Source organism: Pan paniscus, chromosome 19, assembly GCF_029289425.2.
Source record: "Pan paniscus chromosome 19, NHGRI_mPanPan1-v2.0_pri, whole genome shotgun sequence".
NCBI classification, from domain to species: Eukaryota; Metazoa; Chordata; class Mammalia; order Primates; family Hominidae; genus Pan; species Pan paniscus.
In genome coordinates, this window is record NC_073268.2 from 17040811 (window position 1) to 17065370 (window position 24560).

Genomic DNA, 24560 nt, shown 5'->3' on the forward strand with positions numbered 1-24560 from the left:
CAATGGCACGCTCTCGGCTCACTGAAACCTCTGCGTCCTGGGTTCAAGCGATTCTCCTGCCTCAGTCTCTGAGTAGCTGGGATTACAGGCACCCGCCACCACACCCGCCTAATTTTTGTATTTTTAGTAGAGACGGTTTTACCATGTTGGTTAGGCTGGTGTTTGAACTCCTGACCTCAGGTGATCCATCTGCCTCGGCCTCCCAAAGTGCTGGGATTATAGGCGTGAGCCACCGCACCAGGCCTCAAACTAATTTTTAGTCTTGCTTTTTTCACCCCTTTATGTATCTTGGTTTTATCTGGCTTACAGACTTCAGTCAATTCTGAATTAGGAAAGAGTTCTTGTTTGATATGACCAAACCTTTCCAACTGGAGACTGGGGAGTTGTGGAGAGGCTCTTATAAACTGAAACATAAGAAATCATCATTATTCTTACAATTCTACTGAATTGTAAACATTACTGAAGTAGTATCACTAAAGGACTGAGCTGAACCAGGTTACAGGGTGGTATCCAGGAGTTTGAGATCACAGCTTCCATTAAGAGGATCATAGCTTCTACTCCTAAACCCTGCCCAATAATCTCACAGAAGCCAGGTGCAATGGCTCACGCCTATAATCCCAGCACTTTGGGAGGCTGAGGCAGGCAGATCACTTGATGCCAGGAGTTTGAGACCAGCCTGGGCAATATAGCGAAAGCTTGTCTCTACAAAAATTAGCTAGGCGTGGTGGCGTGTGCCTGTAGTCCCAGCTATTCAGGAGGCGGAGGTGGGAAGATGGCTTGAGCCCGGTGGCAGTTGCAGTGAGCCGAGATCACGTCACTGCACTCCAGCCTGGGAGACAAAGCAAGACCCTGCCAATAAAAAGACTGCTGAGTGAGTGTTCATTCTTCCAGCATCTACTAAACACCTGTCCTAACATGGGCATGTGGAAGTTCCAGCATCCCAGAGACCTTCACACATTACAGCTCTTCACAGGGCGGGTAGTTGAGCAGTTTGAGGGAAAGCAGATTCTAGCCCCCTCAGCTGGGGAGGTTTCCCAGTGTCCTAAACCTTGGCCTCCTGCTTCTCTTTAGTGGCCCTGCTCCTGCTTACACAGTAGTGCTTCTCACATGTTAGTCGCTGCCATGGATTTCTCAGGTTTTCAACATCATAACTACACTCCAATTCTCTGCACCCCTTTGGCAGGTGAGGCCACTAGAAAAATAACAGCACAGTTGAGTTTAAAAATGTAGTTTGTAGCAGGTGGACAGGTAAAGAGCTGGGTTAAATGACACCTCCACCTATCCTAGCTGTATGAGAATAAAAAAACTCCGAATCCTTCCTGAGAGGATTGAGCTGGCTAACCCTATGAAGTACATGGTGTCTAATGCCTGCCCCCAAGGTTTAATACAATATTTAAGACTTGCCTTTTGAAGTTCCCCACTGTCAACCTCCCCAGTTCTCCACCCATCTTCCCATGTGAGCTCTGCCTTAGCCACGCAATGGCCAGTCCTCCCTACAATGAGTCCATTTCCTTTATTCTCAATTTAAATTCAAAGTGGGGAAAAAGTGCACTTAAGAATGAATCATCCATTTTATTTTATTTTGTCATGTGCTCAACAGCATCTCTCTCTCTCTCCCCTCTCCCTGGCAGGTCACAGAGATAAATTAAAAATAAAATCTACAAGGAAAATAATTTATAAAAGCACTCCCAGGTTCACACCTTCTATCCCTACTGCTCAGTTAGGCACCCCCTAACTGGGAATCAGTGCTTCCCCCCACCCCCATTTCACTCCTGCTTGTCTGGGGCAGACGGTACTCCAGAGCCGGGCAGGGGTGAGGGCAGCAGTGGCAAACAGTTAAAAATAAAGACATTGTAGTCCTGGAACCATCTGGCCACCTTGGCACTCCCATGTCTGCCTCCCCCAGGCAGCCCTCCAGGAGCCTGTGCTAAGCTGGGGCTGTGGAGAAGCTGCCTGTGGCTGAGAGCTTGTGTGTTTGGGGAGGTGCTCTCAGCCTGTCATATGCACTTCTCAATCTTCTAGAAAGAAACCCAAAAAAGAAAGCAGACGACGACCTCGGGACAGAGGAGAAAAATCCCAAGTGTTCACACAGTTACACGGAGTCTTTATGGCAAAGAGAACATTTAGCAGCTTTGAATATTGGGCATCTCCTTTTTACTCAACACAAGCATTCTAGACCCTATAAGTGAAACAGGGCACAAGCCCTAAAAAAATCAAAGCGCAAGAAATTCTAAGAGGACTAGTTCTTTTGTTGTTGCTGGGTTGTGTAATTTTTTGTGTTTTCCCAGTGATAAGCCCAGCTGTTGGTAGGCAGAGGCCCGAGGGAAGGGTGACTCCCCAGTGTTGTGCTGAATCCTGCCTGGAGGCTGCTACACTAGATCCTCCATCATTCCTCTGCCTCACAGCAGTCCCAGAAGAGGAAGGCTGCAGGCCCAGTTCCCGGAGCACTGCCATCAACCTACCCCAGCTTACAGAAGAGCTCAGGCAGTCTGTGAGGGGTGGGGAACACAAACACCGGACCAGGGGAGGACGGCATACACATGCAGGCTCTGATGGAGACAATGGGAGCCTCAGCTCAGGGGTGGCTGGAGCACGGAGGGAGATGGAGTGGCGAGGCAGTGAATGACATGCGTGATGTTGGGGCTGTTGCAACATGGGACCACGTGACCCTTTCCTGTTCACTCTACCCTTTGACTCTAAATCTCAAAGCCAGTGTTGGGGCCCAGTGGCTCCATTCGATTGAAACATGGCCGATGATATCCAAGAGCTCCCCTTCAGGGATGTCAAAATGCAAGGAGCAGAAAGAGTTAACACCGCCCCTCCCCACCCCCACCCTGTGTCTGTGTACCCCACCCCCCCGGGGTGAAATGGGGTTTATCACACCAGTGATCTAGGCCCACCAGTCACTCCAACCTGCTGCCTGGAATCCTGGCCAGAGCCAACCTTAACCTTCCCTCTGATTTTCTTCCCGCTTTGATTTTTTTTTGGGGGCGGGGGGTTCCTTCCTTCCTTCCTTCTATCCCTCCTTCCTGAAATGAGACTTTCTGCCACCTTCCCTTCCTCTCACAGGTCCATTCCTTCCCCTCTGTCGGCCTTTGCTCCACATAGCTCCTCTACCTCCAGCAACTCCACCACCACCCCTGCCTCACAGGAAAGGGGTACGGTGAGGACCCTGTCCGTCTAAATGGTCTGGCCACTTCCACTCCACCCGAGTGGAGCTGAGCCAGCCAGTTGAGCCAGCCAGTGCCTGCCTCTTCCTGTACACTGACCCGCAGTCATCCCATCTGAGAAGATATATTGGATAAGAAGGCATTTAAGTCCCCGCTGTAGGTCCAGGTCCAGGTCCAGGTCCAGCCCTTCTCCAGTTTCGGTCTTGGTGGGCTTCAAACCCCCTTCTTCCCCAGGCTCACTTTCTCCGGTCCTTTGGCTTCCTCTCCTGCCGCCGGGCCTGCTGGTCGGCCATCGTGCGGGGGATGAGGAGGACACTGCCGTCCCCGGCGTACTGGAGCGCATACTGACTGGGCGAGTAGGGTCGTCCGTTCTCATCTCGCAGCCGCCCAAACACCTCCTGGTACAGGCTCTGGACCTTCTGCTTCATCTGTCGCAGGGAGCGCAGGAACTCCACTTTCTCCCGCAGCAGCCGGGCTTTGTCACGCTGCAGGTCCTCCACATCACGCTCCAGATTCAGGATGGTGTCCAGCTTGCGCTTGCGGCAGTTCTGCGCCGCCATCTTGTTCTTGCCCCGGCGCCGGATGTCTCGGATGAGGCTCAGCTGGGCTTCACTCAACTGGTATTTGGACAGCAGCTCATTGAACTCCTCCACAGGCAGGTTGATGATTTTGTCATTGGTGAAAGGGATCTTCATGGCTCGGGCTCGGTGCTCATCCCGGCTCATCTGCTTGTCCAGGAAGTCAGCCTGCTTCTCCTTGCTGCCTTTCTTGAGGGCACTGGGTGGTGGCAGGTCGGCTGAGTCCAGGGCACTGGGTGCCATGTTGTATGTGTGGTTGTGGCCCACGTGCTCCAGGTAGGGCAGGCATGAGAGCTGAGCTGGATCCTGGTAGCTCATGCGGCAGAACTTGGAATACTCAGGCTGGTAGCCCACAGCACCCTCGGCCTCTTCCAGATCCAGGGTCTCAGAGTCAGAGCTGTAGCCAACCGCACCTTCCTCAGAAAAGGAGGAAGAGGCAGAAGAAGAAGCAGAGGAAGAAGAGGAAGAGGAGGAGGAAGAAGAGGAAGAACTGCCTTCAGAGCTGCTTAGGGAAGAAGGGCTATGGCTCGAGTCTAAGGAAAGGCCTGAGTCAGAGTCAAATTCCTCCTCCAGCTGGGAGGCCTGCACAGGGTTAAAGCCTTCTTCAATGGCCAGGTCCATAAGGCTGATCTCATCCAACATAGCTTCATCTAACAGACCCCCCAAAGGGTCAGGCAGCTCTGGGCCTGCTGTGTCATTGGCTGTGCCATTGAGCTGGGGTGGAAAGAAGAGCCCTGTCAGGTTGGTGGAGCCGAAGGTGGAGTTGAGGCTGGTAGAATTGCTGGGGGCCAACGGGAGCAGCGTGGAGCTACTGGCCACAGGCAGGCTTTCCACCTCGGGACTGAAGAGTAAGAAGTCCTGGCTGCAGCCCCCCAGGGACGCCTGATGCAGGCTGACATTCTGATTGATGGGAGTGTTGGGGGCAAGGCTGTAGTTGGTGCTCAGTGGGTCTCCAGGAGGGGCACTGTACAGGATTTCACTTGCTGATGTGTTCACTTCCATGGCCTGGGAGGGGAGAAGAGCACCACTGTTCACTAGGAACTGACTCCCTCCCCTGGGGCTCACACACTGCAGGCACCCAACAGAGGCACAGCTGCATGGGTGTAAAGGCAAAATACTATAAACCAAAGCCCACAGTGTCAGCTCCTGACCCAGCTTCGTCCACCAGGCCTGGCAGAGATGGGTTCTTCCATGTAGGCTCCACCCTAATATAGGACTGATCAGCTTTTCCTCATGTTTGGCCAGACTCCCCCATCTTGGAGGGAGAGGAAGAAAACACTACCTTGTTACTGCAAAATCAGCACAGTGAAAAGAACACCCAGACTTAAGTCAGAAAACCTAGCTACACCACTTGCTGTGTGACGATGGGCACATCATTTAACCTCTGAGCTTCAATTTCCTCACCTTTGAGATAAAGGCTGACTAGATGACTGTGAGGGCCAAGTGAGCGAACGATAGCTGTGAAGCACCATGTGAATGTCAGCTATTATTAACGCAGAACCTTGGAAGCATTCAGCCAAGGGCCTATCTGCCTGAAGGAAAGGAAGAAGGCACACCCAGGAGGCAGGCCCTGATTTGGAAGGCTGAGTCCTGAGTTTTATTTAACCCAAACCCTACCTGTCTCCACCTCCCATTGCCCCAAGGACACACCTGGACAGGTTTCTTCTCATTGTCCCCACTTCTCTATGAATCAGGGAAAGTATTACACTTTCTCTCCTTGGAGATGGAAAAGCAACTGAGTGCTAAGACAATCTGTGCAAAATCCAATAGGTTTGTGCCCGGTTCCGACAATCCTACCTGCATTTCCATGATGGACATGAGATCTTGCCACTGCTGTTCCAAATCAAATGGTGACTCTGTCCCGGTCAGAAGAGGAGACAAGAGGTTGTTCTGAAGAGCAGGGGGCTCACTCTCACTAGGCACTGCTTCTGTTATGCTGGAAATGTCTGCTGGAAACTAGGGCAAAACACAGAGGCTTTAACAAGGGGGAAGGAAAGACCTTGTGCTTTCCTCCCAGAGATTACCACCTGGATCTGTTTCTGTTCTTCCTTCCTTTGCATTTACCCCCAGCAGCCAGAATAAGGCCAGAACCAACAGCTGGCCCCTCAGCCATGGAGGGACACACCAGGTACAGGCTGCCCTGGCTCACTTGGTGGGCTCTCACTGGAGTCCTGCTCACCTCAGCATTCTCCCCAAAGGGGCAGGTGGCTTCCAGCAGCCTAAGGCACTCTTCCAGGGACAGGGCTGTCTGGTCCTCCCCACTAGGCACCTGTGGCAACAGGAACTGTAAGTCTGATTGACCTGGGCCTTGGCTGCCTGGGGCTGAAGCTTCTTTCCCAGAATGGCTGAAGCCCTGCAGTCTCCCTCCCATTCCCAGGCTAATGGCTGGCCCCGAGTCCCAAACTCCCAGGAACAACAGAAGAGAGAGTGAAAGAGTCCTGAAGCAAGCAGGAAGATGCTACATGCTCTGCCCTCCCTTGCATTGTCTGTTGCCACGGCCTGGCCATTCTGCATCTGCTGCTTTCCACTCCCCCCTTCCAAGGCTCAGCCACTGTGACTTACAGACCCCAACCCAAAACAGAAATTCAGGTCCACCCCACACACAACCTGTCTTCTCTAAAGGAAGTTTCTGGAAGAACTCCAGCCTGGTTTGTGTCAGGGTAGTAGGGACAAGAAGAGAGCCCAGTGAGCAGGGGCGATGGTACCTGTGCAGGGAAGCTCTCCCCAGTCTCTCCATCCACTAGCAGGTTCCGTGCCAGAGCTTCCGCGCCCTCGCCTGCCCAGGTGTCCTGCTCGCCTCCATCTCGCAGCTCCTTCTCCACATCCTGCTCCTTCTGGCGATGACTATAGTCAAAAACCTCACGCCCAGCCCCCAGATCAATATCCTGTCGCCAAAGGATGTCAATCAGATCTATGTCCTGAAAGACAGATCACATGACTTTAGCTCTAAGATCCCAAGGTCCCTTCCTTGTCCTGCCCCTCAGAGTTCCCTCCTAGTGTCACCCCAGTTAGTCCTGGGTGGGGCCCCTCCCAGCTCTTCACCTGCCAGCCTTTACCCCCTGGTCCCTGCACCAGCAAGTGTTCATTCATCTACTTCCAGACACTATCCCCTTCCCACAAAAAAAAAGAGCCACTAGCAAAACCATTAGTGTGACTATCACCATAAGGGTGCAAAGGATTAGGATCTGGACAAAGACACACCCAGACAAAAGGCAGGGCCACCTCCCCCCTACATAAGAAAGAAGGGGAACATCAGGAGACACCTCTAGCTTTGGGAATTGGACCCCTTAAAACTTGGTTTGGAGGAAGCTGGCCATGGCAAGCAAGAGCGAATTGTCATGCAGAATTACTTAGCAGTGGCCAGGCTTGCATCAGCCTGTGGTACCATTTCATTTGCATAAAGGGGTGGGGTGGGCTAGAGAGGAAAATCCCTGCATTTCCAACCACCTGATGCAACCAATGACAACGCCATGCTGTCTCCAGCCCTTCCTATAGCCATTCCCCATTCCCCAGCTGGCAGCAAGAGTAAGGCTGAACACCCACAACTCCTCAAGCCCAGGCTCACCTCAAGACTCATCCCCGCCAGAATTCCCTCTCAGCTGATGCCTCCATTCCAGGGAGGCTCAGGCAGTCAGATGATCCCCAGGGGTGCACCCCACCCCCTGCTCAGGCCAGCCTCACTGTGTCCCCTACACCAGTGCTCTCATTCCCTCACCATACCCCAGGACTCACCAAATCCCCATCAGTCAACCCCCTCAAGGACATAAACCCCATCACTGCTCAGCTACAACTGCCACCTTGGGCACCAAAAATGCTTCCCTCCCGCTCTACCCTGGTGGCTCGTGAACAGTTGCTGCACCAACTGCCACCCCCACTAACAGCATATAACCTCAATAAATAGAGCTATTTGGGCTTCCTATACATGGCACCCCCCTGTAGTCGAGCCCTCCCCACAAGCCTGAAGAAACCCTAAAGTGTTGCCTTCCATCCAAGGGTTAAAATGCAGACACACACTTTCCAGAAAGCAATTTCCTTAGATCAGACCCTCCTCCCTACCTCTAAGTCGGTATTCTTCTCCCATTAACCCTCCCTGACCCTAAGACCTCCCAGACGTACTACTTTAGTCTCCCCACATACACCAACCTGAACAGAAGCCCTGGACCCAGGAGCAGAGGCGGGCTGGGCCACCCGGTGACCAGCCAGCAAAGAGTTAAGGGGCCGGCTGCCTTTGGCATGGCCCCCACCACTGTGAGAGCTGCGGTCCAGGCGGGTCATGGTCTGCGAGATGAGCCCCAGGGCAGCCGGTGCCGGGAAGCCGGACAGGGGGCTGCAAGGAGCTCTTGGCTTTCAGGGAGCACACCAGGCTGGAAGGGTGGCCCCTTGCTAGCTCCGAGGGGCCTGAGGAGGGTGCCCCGCCCGTGCTGCTGCCTGGGCGGCCCAGCCCAGCCCCCTTCCTCCATCCTTGAGCAGCCCCCTCCCACCTCACAACCCCAGTTCCACTCAGGCGCCCAGCTGCCCCCACCCTGAGCTCACCGCAGAGGCTGCAGTGAGATGGGACTCCCACCCCATGCTCCGTGCTCAAGCTGCAGAGGAAAGCAAGCTCCCTCCTGGGCCTATCCTCCCGCTCCTCCCCCCCACGCCCCCCAAACTTGTTACCTAGGCTGCAGCAGGGAGCCAATCCCCTCCCCCTCCCACCCCGCAGGTCACTGCTGAGGCTGCAGAGAGCCAATCCCCTCCCCCAGGTCAGCAGCTGGGCTGCGGAAAGAGCCAATCCCCTCCCACTGTCGTTACCTAGGCTGCGCCGAGAGCCAATCTCCTCCCCCAAGTCTCCGCTGGAGATGCGGAAGGAGCCAATCCCCTCCCACCGCCTGTTACCTAGCTGCAGACGGGAGCCAATCTCTGCATCAGGGCAGCTGGAGAAGCTGCCGCAAGGAACCAGCCCATCCCTGGGCCGCCTCCGTCTCCTTGAGGAGATGCGCCCAGGGGCGGGCAGCCCCACCCAGCCCAGTCAGTCAGCTGGGGTGGCGCAGTGAGAGCCCTGGGGGAAGGGGTGCCACTCTCCTCCCTCCTGTCGCATCTTGCTCATCCAGCCCACTCAGGACTGGGCAGACACTTCTCCCGCAGATTCTCTGGGAATCTAAATTATTTGCTGGAAGTGGAAAGAGTTATCCCATTCCTCAGGAAGGCAGTGGCCAGTTCTCAAGGCCAGGGATCACGAGCCAGGCTGGGCAGGAACCCAGGGCACCCAGGCCCACCATAAGCCGTAAGTTTTGTCACCCCAAAATAGGCCAGACTAGAGAAAAGGGGAAGGCCATTTTGCCCATGTGCAGCAATGTCACAGTGCTGGCCAGGCCTAGCCCCAAACAAGAGGAGGGGAGACACAACCCTGAAGCCCCATACTTAGGGAGACAGGTGCTCTGCATTCTCCTGGCCACAAATGTCCCCCCTCCCCTTTCACCCCGGCTTTATTCAAGAGCATTCTCTGCCTGATCCCTGGCCCATATCTCATCCAAGCAGGAAAGAAGCCCCTCACAGACTCAGTATCACAATTCAGACTCCCTGGATTGGTTTCTCAAGGGGAAATTTAGCTCCCTCCCCACTGCTGCTCCCCTGGAGCCTAAGGTCAGGTCAGAGAGACAGTATGTTCTCTCTGGTCACAGTCAGCTCCTAGCCTGGAAAGAGCTGTAAACAGGCCACCCCCCTGCTCTGGGCAGAATGCCAATCTCAAGGGGAATCCTATCCCTGACAACAGCCTAGGCTATGGCTGTCCATAGAGCAGGCCTGGCAGCGGGGGAGCACTGCCACCCCAGGGATAATACCAGTTCCAGCAGTGCCTGTCACATGCTCTGGACCTGGGTATTTTTATCCCTGAGTTGCTGAGGAAATGTTGTTCTAGACACATAATAATCCTCCCTTCCCCCATACCCAGCCTGGGCCCCTAATGCTGACCCACCCCACCTCCTAAAGGGAGTTGTAAAGGCCTGAGATGAGGAAAAGCACAACCTTCACGAGGGCCAAGAAACAGAGGAAAGCAGGGTCAAAGTCCCATCCCATTCGGCCCCAACCCACCCAATAATATCCAAAATATCCCATCCCATCCCAGCAGGAACAGATATGCAGCTACCCTGCAGGGTTTCCAGGAGCAAACCCAGTTACACCCACCCCTGGGGGAGCTACCCTGGGGGAGGAGCATAGAGCAGAGACTGGGAAGCACACTTCAGAACACTGTGCCAAGATTAGAGCCCACTTGAAGGAAAGGGGAAGCAGAAGAGAGGTGAAGTTCCAAGTGGCCCTGTAAGAAGCTAAACTAAGAGGCCCTGAAAGGTAAGAAATGTTCCTGGCTCCTGCGCTCAGATAATCCTAGTCTCTCTCAAAGCAGGTCCAGTATGAGCCATTTGAGCACAGAGCCGAGTGTCTCAATCCCTGCACTACTGACACTTGGGGTCAGACAAATCTGTTGTTTGAAGGTGTTCTGTGCCATTCAAGATGTTAACCAGCATCCTTGGCCCCTACCCACTAGGTGCCAGTAGCAACCCCGCCCCAAGATGTGACAACCAAAATTGTTTCACGATATTGCCACCTGCACCCTCGGGGACAAAATCACCCCCGGTTGAGGACCACTGGCCTAGAACAAGCCATACTCTTTGACAGTCACTAACAGTCAGAGAACTAAGCTCAGGAAAAGACTACAGAGCAGGGAAGGAGGGAAAACGTGGTCTGACCTGGCAGGCAGAGAAGCCCATTTCTGTAACATCTGTAAAACTTTTTACATTCCTTCACATGCCACCTCCAAAAACCCAATCGGGCTTTCTCCTTCCCTAATGGCCAGGGGAGTGCAGTGGGCCTCTTTCCCGGCTACTTAAGGCTGGATGGCAAGCGAGAGCCATACAAACCCAGAGCTCAAAGCAATCTTATGTTGGTGAGGCAGGGGCAGCAGCAGCCATTCACATCTTAAAAGGCAAAGAACTGCATCGCTTTCTGCCCAGAACAGTATGTCAGCCATGTGACAAGAGCTAAGGATCTATTCTGACAGCTCAAAGCAAGTTGACTTGGGCAGCAGAATGCAGTTTCTCTTTCTAGCTCCCAGACTTCTCTTCCCTACTCCCTGCAGTGGGCCTTTTGCAAAGATTGGAAGCCTTGGCCCTCTCCTGGCCAAGAATAACTATCCAAATCTACCCTTTGGCTCAGGCCCAGGAGGTCTGAATTATCAGGACAATACAACAACAGGCCTCACCACAAAGGAGAACTTCAGGGTATGTCTGTGTTCTGATGTGGGGGGAGGTACAAAACAAGAGTCCAAAAAGTATTTGTGTCTTAGCAACAGATGTACACTGCATCAAAGCCCATCACAACATGACTCCTCCCCCACCCCAGGCCTCCAGCAGTCACACTGAAATCCAAGCAGTAAACACCCTGGCATGTGTAGGAACCTCCCACTGCCCTGACAGTACATTTAGAGGTAGGTCAATGGTTCAACACAGGGAAATGCTCCCAGCCCCCAATCCTAAAGTCAGAAAGTTCAGCCCATCCCTACCCAAGAACAGTGCCTGAGGCCCTGCTGAAACCTGTCTGGCTCTTTACAGGGCTCAGTGTTCTGACCACAATCCTTTGGGACCAGCCCACCCCCAAGCCCCAGGCCCCACACACCCACCACAGGTCCACTAACCTCTTTGGTTAAGTCTCCACTGACTGGGGGGGCTACAGCCCCCAAATCCTCCAAATCTTCACCGAATCCCTGCTCCGTTTCGCTTTCTCGCACCCCGTTGTCTGGGCCTGTCACATCTTGGAGGCCACTGGAACTCTCGAGGGCGAGGCCTGAGTTGGGCTGACTGCCAGAGACAGACCCCTCTGGGTCTCGGTGAACCAGCCAGGCATTTACCTCAGTGGTTGGCACCTGGAACCTGTCCAGGGCCCTCACCTGACTGAGGAGCCGCCGGGCAGTGAAGTAATTGTCCAGGTCTATGCTCTTGGGGTGGATACCATAGCCATCCAAGGTATTCCTCAGGTTGTGGAACTGGGTCTGAGTATAGGCAGAACTGGGCCCCAGGATGATCTCCCGGAGTGGGGGAAGCTGTGAGGTCAGGTAAGTATCCACGTCCACCCGTACCCCAATCAAACTCAGCAGAATGGTGAACTGGAGAAGTCCTTCCGTTAAGTATTTCTTCAGAGAAAGCATTGCTGAAGGACCAGAATGTTTATGCTTTTTGGTTTTTAAAATCTTCCAAAAGACAAATCAAGGCCACTGCTCTGCCGCTTCAGCCAGCAGGTTACCCTCCTCAGTGTCAAACCCCGTACCCCACCCTGGCAGAACACAAGGGATGAGCTCCCTGACGGCCCCAGAGGAAAGCACACCCTGTGGAGCCAAGGCCAAGGACACACTCCAGACCACATTCACTTTCCCTTCTCGACACCTCACCTCTGAAAGTACAACTGTTCCTAACCCAGTCCAGGCCCTCAAGGGCCCACGTGACTTACTGTCTCCACAGTCCACATACAGTCACTTCCTCACTCACATTAGTTGTCCTCTCTGTAGATTCCAATGCAGGCTGTTCTCAGGAACAGCTGATGGATTTTTTTTTTCCTTCTCCCTCCTAAGGTTTATTTTCTTTGGCTGGAGCTACAGGCCTTTCGTCTTGGGTCAGAGTGTCCCGCCTCCTCCACACTTACCAGGGGGGTTTCCAGAGAAACCTGAAATGGGAATCACAAAAGCAACAGGATAAGATTCCATACTTTTCACATCATGATCAGGGTAGGAAAACCTTCACAGTAGAAGGTAGAAAACACATTCAAAGGACACTTTCACTTTTTTTTCTTTTTTGAGACAGAGTCTCACTCTGTCGCCCAGGCTAGAGTGCAGTGGCGTGATCTGTGCTCACTGCAACCTCCACCTTCTGCATTCAAGCGATTCTCCTGCCTCAGCCTCCCAAGTATCTGGGATTACAGGCGCCTGCCACCACGCCCTGCTAATTTTTGTATTTTTAGTAGAGACGGGTTTTCACTATGTTGGCCAGGCTGGTCTCGAGCTCCTGACCTCAGGTGATCTGCCCGCCTCGGCCCCCCAAAGTGCTGGGATTACAGGCGTGAGCCACTGTGCCTGGCCTAAAGGCCACTTTTACAGGAAAAAAGGACTACTTACACTCTCAGAAAAAAAACCCAAAATATAGCAACCGATCATAGAAGAACTATCAAAGAAAGCTACTGATCACGAATGATCTCAGTTACTGAATATTAAATGTGCAATGTCCTAAAATGTAGCTTGGTTTGAATAAGCAGACAATAACCAGGTCATCCAAAATATCTTACACCTTTGTTTTATTTACCAGCCCTCCTCCCCCACTACAGGCGCATTACCCAGCTTCTGTTTTCACATGAGAAGCCCATTTCCTGTCTTAAAAGTAAAGCTGGATTTTCACCTCTCGGGAGAAAACCACCCATAACAGTTGTCTTTTCTCAGTTCAAAAAGGCAAGATTATTAAACAGTGAGAGTGTGGAAGGACAAAAGGACAATGTTCAGGCCACCACTTCACCCAGAAGAAGAATGCCTTTTGTCTTCTAAACTTTGAAATCTGATTTCCCTTTCCTATCCTCACAACTTACAAAAAAAAAAAAAAAGGAAAAGGGCCGACGCCTGTAATCCCAGCACTTCGGGAGGCCGAGGAGGGCGGATCACCCGAGGTCGGGAGTTTGAGACCAGCCTGAACAACATGGAGAAACCCCATCTCAACTAAAAATACAAAAATTAGCCGGGCGTGGTGGCGCATGCCTGTAATCCCAGCTACTCGGGAGGCTGAGACAGGAGAATCGCTTGAACCCAGGAAACGGAGGTTGTGGTGGGCCGATATCGCGCCACTGCACTCCAGCCTGGGCAACAAGAGCAAAACTCCGTCTCAAAAAAAGAAAAAAAAGAAAGAAAAGAAAAGGACAGAAAAAAAGGAGGAGAGGGATGGTGGGGGCCCTACTACGCAGGACTATTCCGTCCAGAATTTGCACAGGCAGGTTTTATTTTCATTCATATGACCTTCTGAGCCAAAGCAGAAGGATATGGCCACGTTCTCTAGCCAGACTGCCCAGTGCAGAGGAGGTAAATCTGTTTCTGGTCTCCACTTTTGAGCTTCCATTAATGTCACAAACCAAGACATACCCCCTCCCTCTCCTCTCCTGCGTTGTGACCCATCTACCAACTTCATTCTACAGGGGGAGAGCGAGCTATACGTACACACACGAACGTGCGCACACACACACACACACTCACACTCCCTCTCTCTGGTCAGAGTAAACACAATTGCGACCCAGAATTCCTGCTTACGCTACCCTCCCGTTCTCACGCAATTTATTACTAAAACCTCCCAGGAGCCAATTAAGTTCGAGAAACCGGACAAAGTCCCTTAAAAATCGAGTAGGTGCAGGGCCCTAGCCTGAGGCTGGTCCCACCCTGCCCGGATACCCGAGTCCGGCTGAGACCACGTCGCCATGCCCACTCTCGGCGCCGGAGCTTCTAGCCTCCAGGGGCGGCCAGCGAACAAGTGCTACTTCCCTGGCCTTGACCCACCCTTACAGCAAACCCCACCCCGCCCTCCGTCCCGATGGCCCCACCCCACTCCCAAGTCCAGGCCTCACACCACGCCTTCTCGTGCCCTCAACCCTGCCCAGTCCATCCCACCCCGGAGCCAGCTTTCCTCGCCGCCCCGCGCGCGGCCCCTCCCTGTCAGGCCCAGGGCCGGGCTCTGGCGGGAACCCCGCTCGGCCCCCGCCTCCTGCACCTCAGCACCATCCCGTCGCCCCATAAGCCTCGGCCCCGCGGCGCTGCACCCCTCCCTTCTAGGAAAGGAATGTGCCCGATACCCACTGCTTAGCTCGGCGTCCGCCGCTGCCTCCACAGCAGGCCCTAAGCCCGAGTCCCGGCCTCGCCGCCGCCACCGCCGGCCGGCCTAGAGCTCGGAGCCTCCGCTTACCTCCCCGCCCCCTCCTGCTACCGCACTCGGAAACCCGCCCGCCGCAAACACCCTAGGAAGAGTTTCTCCAATCAACGAGCCGAGACCGGGGCCGTCGACGGATGTCCCTCTGATTGGCAGCAGAGAGGGCCCAATGGCTGAGTGTACCTCCTCATCCCCGGACCTGATTTCCCAAGACTGACATAATTCCCGGCCCAATGAGTACCTAGGCCCGCCCCGCGGTGTGGACCCACCAATGAGTAGGGCGAAGGCCCTAGTGTCTGGCATTCTGGGCCCCTCGGCCGCGCCTTCGCAGCGGGCGATGTTAGTGGGCTTGGGCGTTGGGCGAAGTATCCAGGTTGGGCGCTTCCAGCGCTTTCTGTGGCGGGGGAATGAAGGCCTAGGTCAGGGAATAGGAGGGTGTATCGCCGCCGGAGTGCGGAACACCCTCGCCTTGAGGGTTCCCACAGTGACTTGCAAAAGTCTAGTGAGACCCGAGAAGGCTGAGGCGGGACACGAAGCATGTGGTTCTTGTGGTTGCGACGCTCGTGCCGCCATCTTGGGTGCTGGCGGCGGAAACCGGTACCCCAACTTCCCCTCGGTGCGAACCTGGAGAAGCCACCCCAGCTGTGAGGGACGGTTGCGCCTCATGGCCCAGGCAAGGGTACCTTCGCTGGAGCAGTACCGCGGACGGATATCATGAGGGTGGCGGGACGTTGGCGGAACGTTGGCGGTGTGAGAGGTGTGGGGTAATGGCGATTTTTGTCATGGTAGAAACAGCCCAAAGGATCCCCCTCGTTTGGCCTCCCACGCAGCTTAGTCTTGCTTTTTTAGGGATGTTTCTCAGTTTTTAATTTCTCCAGTCCCATCTGGTTATATTTCCAAAACATGTTTGTGACTCTCAAACGTTAGTTTACTCCCAGCATCACTTGGGGAGCTTGCTAAGCTACGAATTCCGAGGTCCCACTGGAGAGTCTGATTTAATGACCCTGGAGTGGCGGCCGGATAACCTGCCTGCTGGGGTGATTTTAACGCAGCTGATGCGAAGACCCCATTTAGGGAATCATTGGGTTGGCGTTTGCAATGCGTTCCTCCCAGCTATAGGACAAAGAGGTGTCAACTCAACTCTGTCTTCTTAGAAGAGCCCATTATTTATAGGTGAGTCATTAGTCCCTGTACAACTAAGGACAAGTCCAACTGATAACTCAGTAAATAATCGAGTCCATTTTGTGCTTGCAGAGTTAGGAGGCTTAATTTGGGGTGGTTTGCAGATTAAATACTTTCACTGTATATAATAAACGTACACCAGCAAACCACTCATGGAATTCTTAAGAAAACTTCTGAGCTAGTTTACCAGTTTCAAAGACTAATTCAGAGAGCATGTTTTACCTGTTCTAGGCTGGACTGGAACTCCTGGACCCAAGCGATCTTCCCATTTATCAGGGACTACTGACGCGTGTCTCCCAATAAATACCTGAGTATAAACAACATGAGGACTAGAATTTTGTGCGTTAACTGTTATAACTTAGTAGACACTCAAATACTGAGTACTTGAAGGGGGACTCAAGCAGGCAGGCCTCTGATTTTCCTGTTAAAAGCAGAAATTAACCACACCTTGGAGGATGTACAGTTTTGAAGGATATGGCATGTTAACAATAAAATAGGAGACCATTCAGTCCCCGAAGTAGTGAGACAATGAAGATAAAGACTGGTATTGTATAAGAAAGGAGAAATATTTAGGTGTGGCCATCAACTCTAAAAATAAATAAATAAGGTTGAGAAGGAAGTATTTTAAACATAGAACTGGGCCCGGCGCAGTGGCTCACAGTAGCACCTTGGGAGGCCGAGGCGGGAGGATTGCTTGACCAGCCTGGGCAGCATAGTGAGACCCCCGTCGCTACAAAAAAACAAGTTGGGCTTGGTGCCACACATCTATAGTCCCAACTACTCAGGAGGCTGAGGTGGGAGGATTTCTTGAGCTGGGAGATTGAGGCTGCAGTGAGCTATGATGGTGCCAGTCTGGGCAACAGTGAGATCCTTCCTCAACAAAACAAAACATAAAATTGAGAGATATAAAGGCTCAACTACAGTGTTTAAATACAAGACAATTTTGAGAAGGTGAAAAGAGCATACTAAAGTTGGTCTTTTTTTGACAGAAGAATACAGAACAATTTTCAGTCCTAACAGTTCAAACTAAAACTGGACAATCGTTTATCTGTGGAGTTTCCTGCTTAGCCATTTCACAAAGGTGGGCAGAAAAAGGGAAAGAGTTGCAAGGGCCGAAGAGAGTAAAGGTGTAGAGACAAACTCAATCTCAACAGCAGGCCTAGGCCTGGCAGGGTGTGGGCGCCCAGGATATTTGATGCTCCATGGAAGGGAGTGGAGACAGAAAGACTGTCTTCCATTCTGTCTAGAGTTCCAGATCAAGTCTGAGCAGGTGCAAGCTTTCCCAGAACCTGCTGATTAACCTTGTAAAACCCAGGGTGTGTCCTTCTTCACCCAGGAAGCCACCCCCTCCTTTCCCCCAACACTCTCCCCCTCCCTTTGCCTGGGACAGCTGTTAATAGGACAATTACCCAAGAAGCAAAAGAAGGATCCCATGCTGATGTGTCATCAGTCCCGGTATATCCATTAAATCAGACTGAGAAGACCACTGGGAAAAGTGAGCGCATGCATGTGGCTCCCTAAGGGAAAGGCTGGCAGCCATTGTAAAACTAGGCCTTGCCCCCGCGACTCCAGGCTGGGCAGGAGAGAGAAGAAGGCAGTGGAAGCCGAGAAGAGGGTTAGGTCTAAAGCACAGGGATTTGGGGCCAGCTAACTATAAAACACGGAAATCCCCACCCCCACCCCAGGAATAGCAGTGTAGTGTCTACCGACCCAGCTTCCCTGGTAGGAAAAGCTGCTGCTGCCACCAACAGCCACATCCATCCTGCAGTCATCCCTGGAGGATGACACATGCCAGGAATCCTCAGAGAAGGGGCTGTGGGAGGGCAGGCTGGCTGGGGCTCTGATTTCTTCTGGAACAGTGAAATTGCTTTTTCCCAGAAGGGAAACCCAGGCTTTCTGCCATTCTGGTTGTCCATTATCTTTCCTCTAAAAATGTCTCTAAGGCCAGGCACAGTGGCTCACACCTGTAACCCCAGCACTTCGAGAGGCCCAGGTGGGCAGATCACTTGAGCCAGGAGTTTGAGACCAGCCTGGCCAACATAGTGAAAACCCATCTCTACAAAAAAAATACAAAAATTAGCCAGGCGTGGTGGTTCATGCCTGTAGTCCTAGCTAGTGGGGAGGCTGAGGTGGAAAGATCACCCGATCCTGGGGAAGTTGAGGGTGCAGTAAGCTGTGATTGCGCCATTGCACTCCAGTCTGGGCAACAGAGTAAGACCCTGTCTCAAAAAAAATAATAAAAAGAAAAACATGTCTTTAAGTTTTGTTAATCCATATAAGTATTTCTTACTCTGTAACCTCATCTAATCCAGGGGAATAGATTAGATAGATGATTGCCTGAGATTTCCTTACAGTCCTGAGAGATGGTAGGAATACATCATGTCAATACTAAATGTTAGCATGTTTTGCAAAGAAATCAATTAGTTTTCTGGCAAATCCGGACATATGGCCCTCTCTCTTATATGGTAAACATCATCAGCAAGCTTGTTACCATTAAACCACCAAAAAGTAAAGCTCTCCTGCAAGCCAGCCTCTTTCCTATGCACCACTACCACACTCTTAGAAGATTGCTTCTCAATCCTGACTGCATATTAGAATCACCCAGGTGGGTAGCTCGTAAGAAATACCAATGCCCAGGTCCCACCCCACACCAATTAAAACAGCTGCCCAGAGCAGAATTGGACATCAGTATTTTGTAAAAGCTCTTCAGGTGATTCTTAGGCGCAGCCAGAGTAGAGAATCACTAGGTTGGAGCAAGAATCCACATTGGGGTAAAAAAAAAAAAAAAAAAAAAAAAAAAGCAAAAGATTGTGGTAATACGGGAACACAGACTAGAATGATTATCTGACTTTTTTTTTTGAGATGGAGTCGCTCTGTGGTCCAGGCTGGAGTGCAGTGACACCATCTCAGCTCACTGCAACCTCTGCCTCCCAAGTTCAAGCGATTCTCCTGCTTCAGCCTCCTGAGTGGCTGGTATTAAAGGTGCACACCACCACGCTTGGCTAATTTTTGTATTTTTAGTAGAGACAGGGTTTTGCCATGTTGGCCAGGCTGGTCTCAAACTCCTGACCTCAAGTGATCTGCCCACCTCAGCCTCCCAAAGTGCTGGGATTACAGGCGTGAGCCACTGCACCCGGCCCGTTTGACTTTTAGGGTGTGCTCATTCTCAACCCTAAAATGTTCTTTCTTCACCTCTACAATGAAAATGCCTCATTGTTCATTAGTGTCTTAGTGTAACATTTTTTGAAGCTGAGTTCAACTGTCCTGTATGTCTTGCTATGTTGTCTCAAACAATACCAGGTAGTGTTCTTCATATAGCTCTGTGGGACATGTCACAATCAAGGAGCTGCCATTAAGAGGTAGGAGGAGTGGATGTTTTGGACTCATAGGTGGGTTCGAAAATCTGGCTCTGTTTCTTACTAGTTGGGCCATCCCGAGCTAAATGGAGATAACAATGTACATATTCATAAATCTTAAAAATCAGGTCATGTGTATAAAGCCATTCATGCCTGGAGGAAGAGCTGAGTATAAGGCCCTGTCTTGAATAATCCTCTCTCCACCCACCCTACAACTTTATCTCAGAGAAAGCCAAAGGCGATGAAGAAATGAGAGCTGTCCTTAGAATGGTCTACTAGAAACCCATCCTACAGACAGAGCATGGAAGCTTTAGTTTTCTCTAGAGGATGCCACCAGTACACACTTCCACGCCTCATATTCCACACACACCTCCCCCTCTTGACATTAAGCAGGAAGGATAGAGAGAGGCTGGTACCCAAGGGAGCTGTTTCTTCTCGTCACATAAGAACAGATGCTGAAATCCTAGGACAGACAGCACAGAAATGTGGCAGCAGGAGGGTGACTCAGAGGAAATGAAATGGTCTCCCCTTCAAGCTATACCAAGGCCCAGAGGAGAACCTGCTTTGAATCACCTGCCTCCTGGGACTCCAAAGGGCAGGGACCAATTCTGAGTGCACTACTTCACAGGTTCCAGCTGGGTAGGGATGTGCACAGCCCACCTCTCCATCCTACTGTACCTACCTGAAGGGAGTAGAGGGCAGAGAAACATGAAGGCTGCATTCTTTTTGAACCCAACTTGGCTTCCTCGAGCTGGGGAGGCTCTCCTGCCGAGTCTGCTGCTGCACGTGCATGCTTCTCATGTGCTGCCAGCCTTAAACTGGAAAGTCCTCTTAGGGCCATGCTCTGTGGAAGACACTGTCCCAATACTGGACACACATAGCTCGCATGTTTATGTGAAACTGCATTAAAGGTGCACTTCAGGATGTGTGGGGAAGCGGTTGTCATGGAGAGAAAGAAGTTCTGGGGTCTCTGTTGAAGGAGTTTGGGGAGGGGTTATCATTGGGGAGAATCTTGTCCTTGAAAAGTTGAACTTGGCTCTGAATTTAGTTATTCACCACTACGCTTAAGATGTAAAGAGATTTTATGGGCCAGGCACTGTGGCTTACGCCTATAATCCCAGCACTTTGGGAGGCCAAGGTGGGCAGATCACTTAAGGTCAGGAGTTGGAGAACAACCTGGCTAACATGGTGAAACCCCGTCTCTACTAAAAATACAAAAATTAGCCGGGCATGGTGGCACGCACCTGTAATCCCTGCTACTTGGGAGGCTGAGGCAGGAGAATTGCTTGAACCTGGGAGGCAGAGGTTGCAGTGAGCCGAGATCGTGCTACTGCACTCCAGCCTGGGCGACAGAGTGAGACTCCATTTCAAAAAAAAGAAAAGATGTAAAGAGATTTTAAGAATAGGAACAACAAGGCCAGGCGCGGTGGTTCACGCCTGTAATCCCAGCACTTTGGGAGGCCGAGGCAGGCGGATCACCTGAGGTCAGGAGTTCAAGACCAGCCCAAACAACATAATGAAACCCTGTCTCTACTAAAAATAAAAAAAATTAGCTGGGTGTGGTGGCGCATACCTGTAATCCCAGCTACTCAGGAGACTGAGACAGGAGAATCGCTTGAACCTGGGAGGCGGAGATTGCGGTGAGCCAATATCACGCCATTGCACTCCAGCCTGGGCAACAAGAGTGAAACTCCTTCTCAAAAAAAGAAAAAAAGAAAAAGAAAAAGCAACAACAGTGATAGATGTGGGGGTGATGAGAACTTTGTGGTTCCTAAGCTTCCTTCCCCAGCCTTCTCTCATTCCTATCCCCTTGGCCCCTCTCCAGTGCCTTCCCATCCCTAACGTGTATAACTGACTCCTTCCCCACCTCCCCTATGGAGCCAGCCCCCTAAGTCCCCTATCTTCCCAGGTCTTCCTCTGTCCCTTCTGGAGGCTGCTGGTCTTTCATAGTGGGTACCATAGCCAAACAGAGGCTGAGAAATGCTCCTGGAGGCTTTTTGGTGCTGTCCTTGTAAATATGAGCCAAAAAAAAAAAAAAAAAATGGACTAGCTCACAGAAATATTAAGACATCAAAATAACCAAATCAGTATTTTTTTTAAATAACATACCCAGCCAGCATGACCATTGACATAACTTCTGATGATCTGGAATCCGAAGAAATAAAATGCCCAAATGCTGGGTCTTTTCCCTGCCTGCTGTTATCAAATAGTGTCATTATGTTCCCTATTATAACTGATAGCCTGTAAGAAAGGTTCAGATGTGCCTTCTAAGTCATGATATAGGGAGGGTCAGTAGATGCTTCCTCAGATGTCTGCATGGCCTGCTTCCTCCTTTCCTTTAGCTCTTTGTTCAAATGTCACCTTGTTAAAGGTTTTCTCAGAGGACTATGAAAATGGCTTTCTGGCTTGCCTGTCCCTTACCCCTCACATTCCACATCCCATTTCTGCTCTATTTTTCTTTGCAGCACTTATCCCCAACTCATATAATATCTACTTTTCCCATTTATTTGTGTATTATATTTTGCACAGAAACGCACGCATGTACACACACAAACACTTGATTGTAAGTTCCATGAGAGCAAAATTTTTCTTTTGTCTACTATTGTGTCCCAGTGGCTAGAAAAATATCTGGTACATACTAAGCACTCAATAAATATTTGTACAGCACATAAAATATGATGTCTTTTTTTTTTTTTTTTGGAGATAGAGTCTTGCTCTGTTGCTGAGGCTGCAGTGGTGTGATCTTGGCTCACTACAGCCTCTGCCTCCTGGGTGCAAATGATTCTCCTGCCTTCACCTCCCAAGTAGCTGGGACTACAGGCACTCGCCACCATGCCCGGCTGATTTTTGTGTTTTTTTAGTAGAATCAGGGTTTCACCATGTTGGCCAGGCTGGTCTCAAACTCCTGGTCTCAAGTGATCTGCCCGCCTTGGCCTCTCAAAGTGCCGGGATTACAGGTATGAGCCACCACACCCAGCCAATATGGTATCATTGATAGGTACATTTTAATTATTATTAGTTAAAATTTGGTATTTGTGAATATTTATACATGATCTCCCTCATCCTGAATTCCTTTATTCATTTACTTCACAAATGCTTATTAAATATCTGTCATCGGCCAGGTGCAGTGGCTCATGCCTGTAATCCCAGCACTTTGGGAGGCCGAGGCAAGCAGATCACAAGGTCAAGAGATCGAGACCATCCTGGCCAACATGGTGAAACCCTGTCTCTACTAAAAATACAAAAATTAGCTGGGCGTGGTGGTGTGCACCTGTAGTCCCAGCTACTCGGGAGGCTGAGGCAGGAGAATCACTGGAACCCGTGAGGCGGAGGTTGCAGTGAGCCGAGATCTCGCCACTGCACTCCAGCCTGGTGACGGAGCAAGACTCCGTCTCAAAAAAAAAAAAAAAAATCTGTCACCAAGCCTTGTAAGAAACACTAGGGATTCCATAGTGAACAAGACAAACATAATTGGCCAGGTGAGGTGGGTCACACCTGTAATCTCAGGGCTTTGGGAGGCCGAGGCAGGAGGAGGGCTTGATCCCAGGAGTTCAAGACCTGCCTGGACAACACAGCAAGACCCTGCCTTTAAAAAAAATAATAATAAATAACCAGGCATGGTGGCACGTGTGTATCGTCCCACCTACTCAGGAGACTGAGACAGGAGAATGGCTTGATCCTGGGAGTTGTGTGTGTGTGTGTGTGTGGGTGGGTGGGTGGGTGGGTGGCAGGTTCTCGCTCTCTTGGCCAGGCTGGAGTGCTGTAGTGCAGTCTCGGGTCACTGCAACCTCCACCTCCCAGGTTCAAGTGATTCTCCTGCCTCAGCCTCCCGAGTAGCTGGGATTACAGGCACCTGCCACCACCCCCGGCTAATTTTTTTGTATTTTTAGTAGAGATGGGGTTTCACCATGTTGGCCAGGCTGGTCTCAAACTCCTGACCTCGTGATCCGCCTGTCTCGGCCTTCCAAAGAGCTGGAATTACAGGCGTGAGCCACCGTGCCCGGCCGACACTGGGAATTTGAGGCTGCAGTGAACTATGATCACACCACTGTACTCCAGCCTGGGTGATAGAGCAAGACCCTGTCTCAAAACAAAAAAAAAAACAAAAAGTCACATTCATTGGTTCTTGCAGGGCTCAAAGTCTGGGGGGGAGAAGGAACACTTATAAACAAACTAGTAAAGGCTGAGAATGGTGGTTCACGCCTGTATCCCAACACTTTGGGAGGCTAAGGTGGGAGGATCACTTGAGCCTAGGCGTTCAAGACCAGCCTGGGCAACATAGAGAGACCTTGATCATGATCACCCTCCTCCCCCTCCCCCTCCTCCTCCTCTTCCTTTCTTTTTCTCTTCTTCTTCTTCTTCTTCTTTTTTTTTTTTTGAAACAGATTCTCACTCCCATTGCCCAGGCTGGAGCACAGTGGCATGATCATGGCTCTGCAGCCTTGAACCCCCAGACTCGGGTGATTCTCCCACCTCAGCCTTCTGAGTGGCTGGGACTACAGGTCACACCACCCTACCTGGCTAATTTCTTTGTAGTTTTAGTAGAGACTAGATCTTACCATGTTGCCCAGGCTGGTCTGGAACTCCTGGGCTCAAGCCTTCTGCCCACCTCAGCCTCCCAAAGTGCTGGGATTACATATGTGAGCCACTGAGCCCAGACTTGAGACCTTGTTTCTACAAAAATAAAAAAAAATAAAAAAATAAAAAATTACCTGGGAGTGGTTGCATGCACCAGTGGTCCCAGCTACTTGGGAGACTGAGATGGGAGGATTGCCTGAGCCCAGGAGGTTGAGGCTGCAGTGAGCCCAGATCGAGTCACTGCACTCCAGCCTGGGCAACAGAGTGAGACCGTGTCTCAAACAAGCAATATTAGTAAAAATAATATTTAGAGATTGAAAAAAGTGCAATGAAAGAAAGAAATAGGAACTGAGAGAATGTGACAGGAGAGACCTATCAAGTCAGATATGGTGGCTGTCAGGAGGACCTTTTGGTAATTATATTTCAGCAGAGGCTTGAAGATAAGAAGACTTGATGCATTCAGTGAGGAAAACCCCATTCTGTAACCATCTAGGGTAAGTGACTGTGGTCCACAACATAAGAGGGCTTGAAGAGAATAATAAGGAAGAAATTTTGAGTCAAAAATCTGGGTTCTATCCCCAGTCAACTAGCTGTATAGTCTTGAAAAGGTCACACAACCTCTGAGTCTCTCTTCGCTTAAAATGAGGGTCCATTATGCCTATCTTACAGGTGTGGGCTATTAGATAATGGATGTGAAGGTGTCAAATGTAAAATACACACACACTGTTTTTACCGGTAAATGCATACGTAGCACTAACATATCACTGGGATGTGAATTTC

At 51.2% G+C, this 24560-nt stretch overlaps 1 protein-coding gene and 1 long non-coding RNA gene across 16 annotated transcripts; one reads left to right on the forward strand and one right to left on the reverse strand.

The window, feature by feature from the left end:
- Positions 1-1552: 1552 nt before the first annotated feature.
- Positions 1553-14874, reverse strand: NFE2L1 (NFE2 like bZIP transcription factor 1). 15 transcript variants are annotated; one of them, XM_003827492.5, is made up of 6 exons: positions 14595-14874; positions 11415-12436; positions 6454-6666; positions 5928-6017; positions 5546-5704; positions 1553-4753 (listed from the first exon to the last, which is right to left on the reverse strand). In XM_003827492.5, exons 2-6 carry the CDS (start codon positions 11922-11924, stop codon positions 3407-3409), a joined length of 2319 nt encoding a protein of 772 aa, XP_003827540.1. In that variant the 5' UTR covers positions 11925-12436; positions 14595-14874; the 3' UTR covers positions 1553-3406. The 15 variants fall into 15 exon arrangements, with proteins under 15 accessions (XP_003827540.1, XP_008951082.1, XP_008951081.1 ...); XM_008952834.6 differs by having other exon boundaries at positions 6454-6633; positions 14595-14741; XM_008952833.5 differs by lacking the exon at positions 14595-14874 and adding an exon at positions 14193-14325.
- A 102-nt stretch (positions 14875-14976) lies between these two features.
- LOC134729491 (uncharacterized) lies at positions 14977-20586 on the forward strand. The gene is made up of 2 exons (XR_010110621.1): positions 14977-15428; positions 15592-20586. It is a non-coding gene; the product is annotated as an uncharacterized LOC134729491 (long non-coding RNA).
- Positions 20587-24560: the final 3974 nt, after the last annotated feature.

Excerpts from the sequence above, each read along its gene's own strand:
- NFE2L1 (XM_003827492.5), bottom strand. The coding sequence starts at position 11,924 with ATGCTTTCTCTGAAGAAATACTTAACGGAAGGACTTCTCCAGTTCACC. Across the intron at positions 6,018-6,453 it reads GGGAGAGCTTCCCTGCACAG|GTGCCTAGTGGGGAGGACCA; the intron begins GTACCATCGCCC and ends CTGTTGCCACAG. Across the intron at positions 5,705-5,927 it reads CCTTTGGGGAGAATGCTGAG|TTTCCAGCAGACATTTCCAG; the intron begins GTGAGCAGGACT and ends GTTTTGCCCTAG.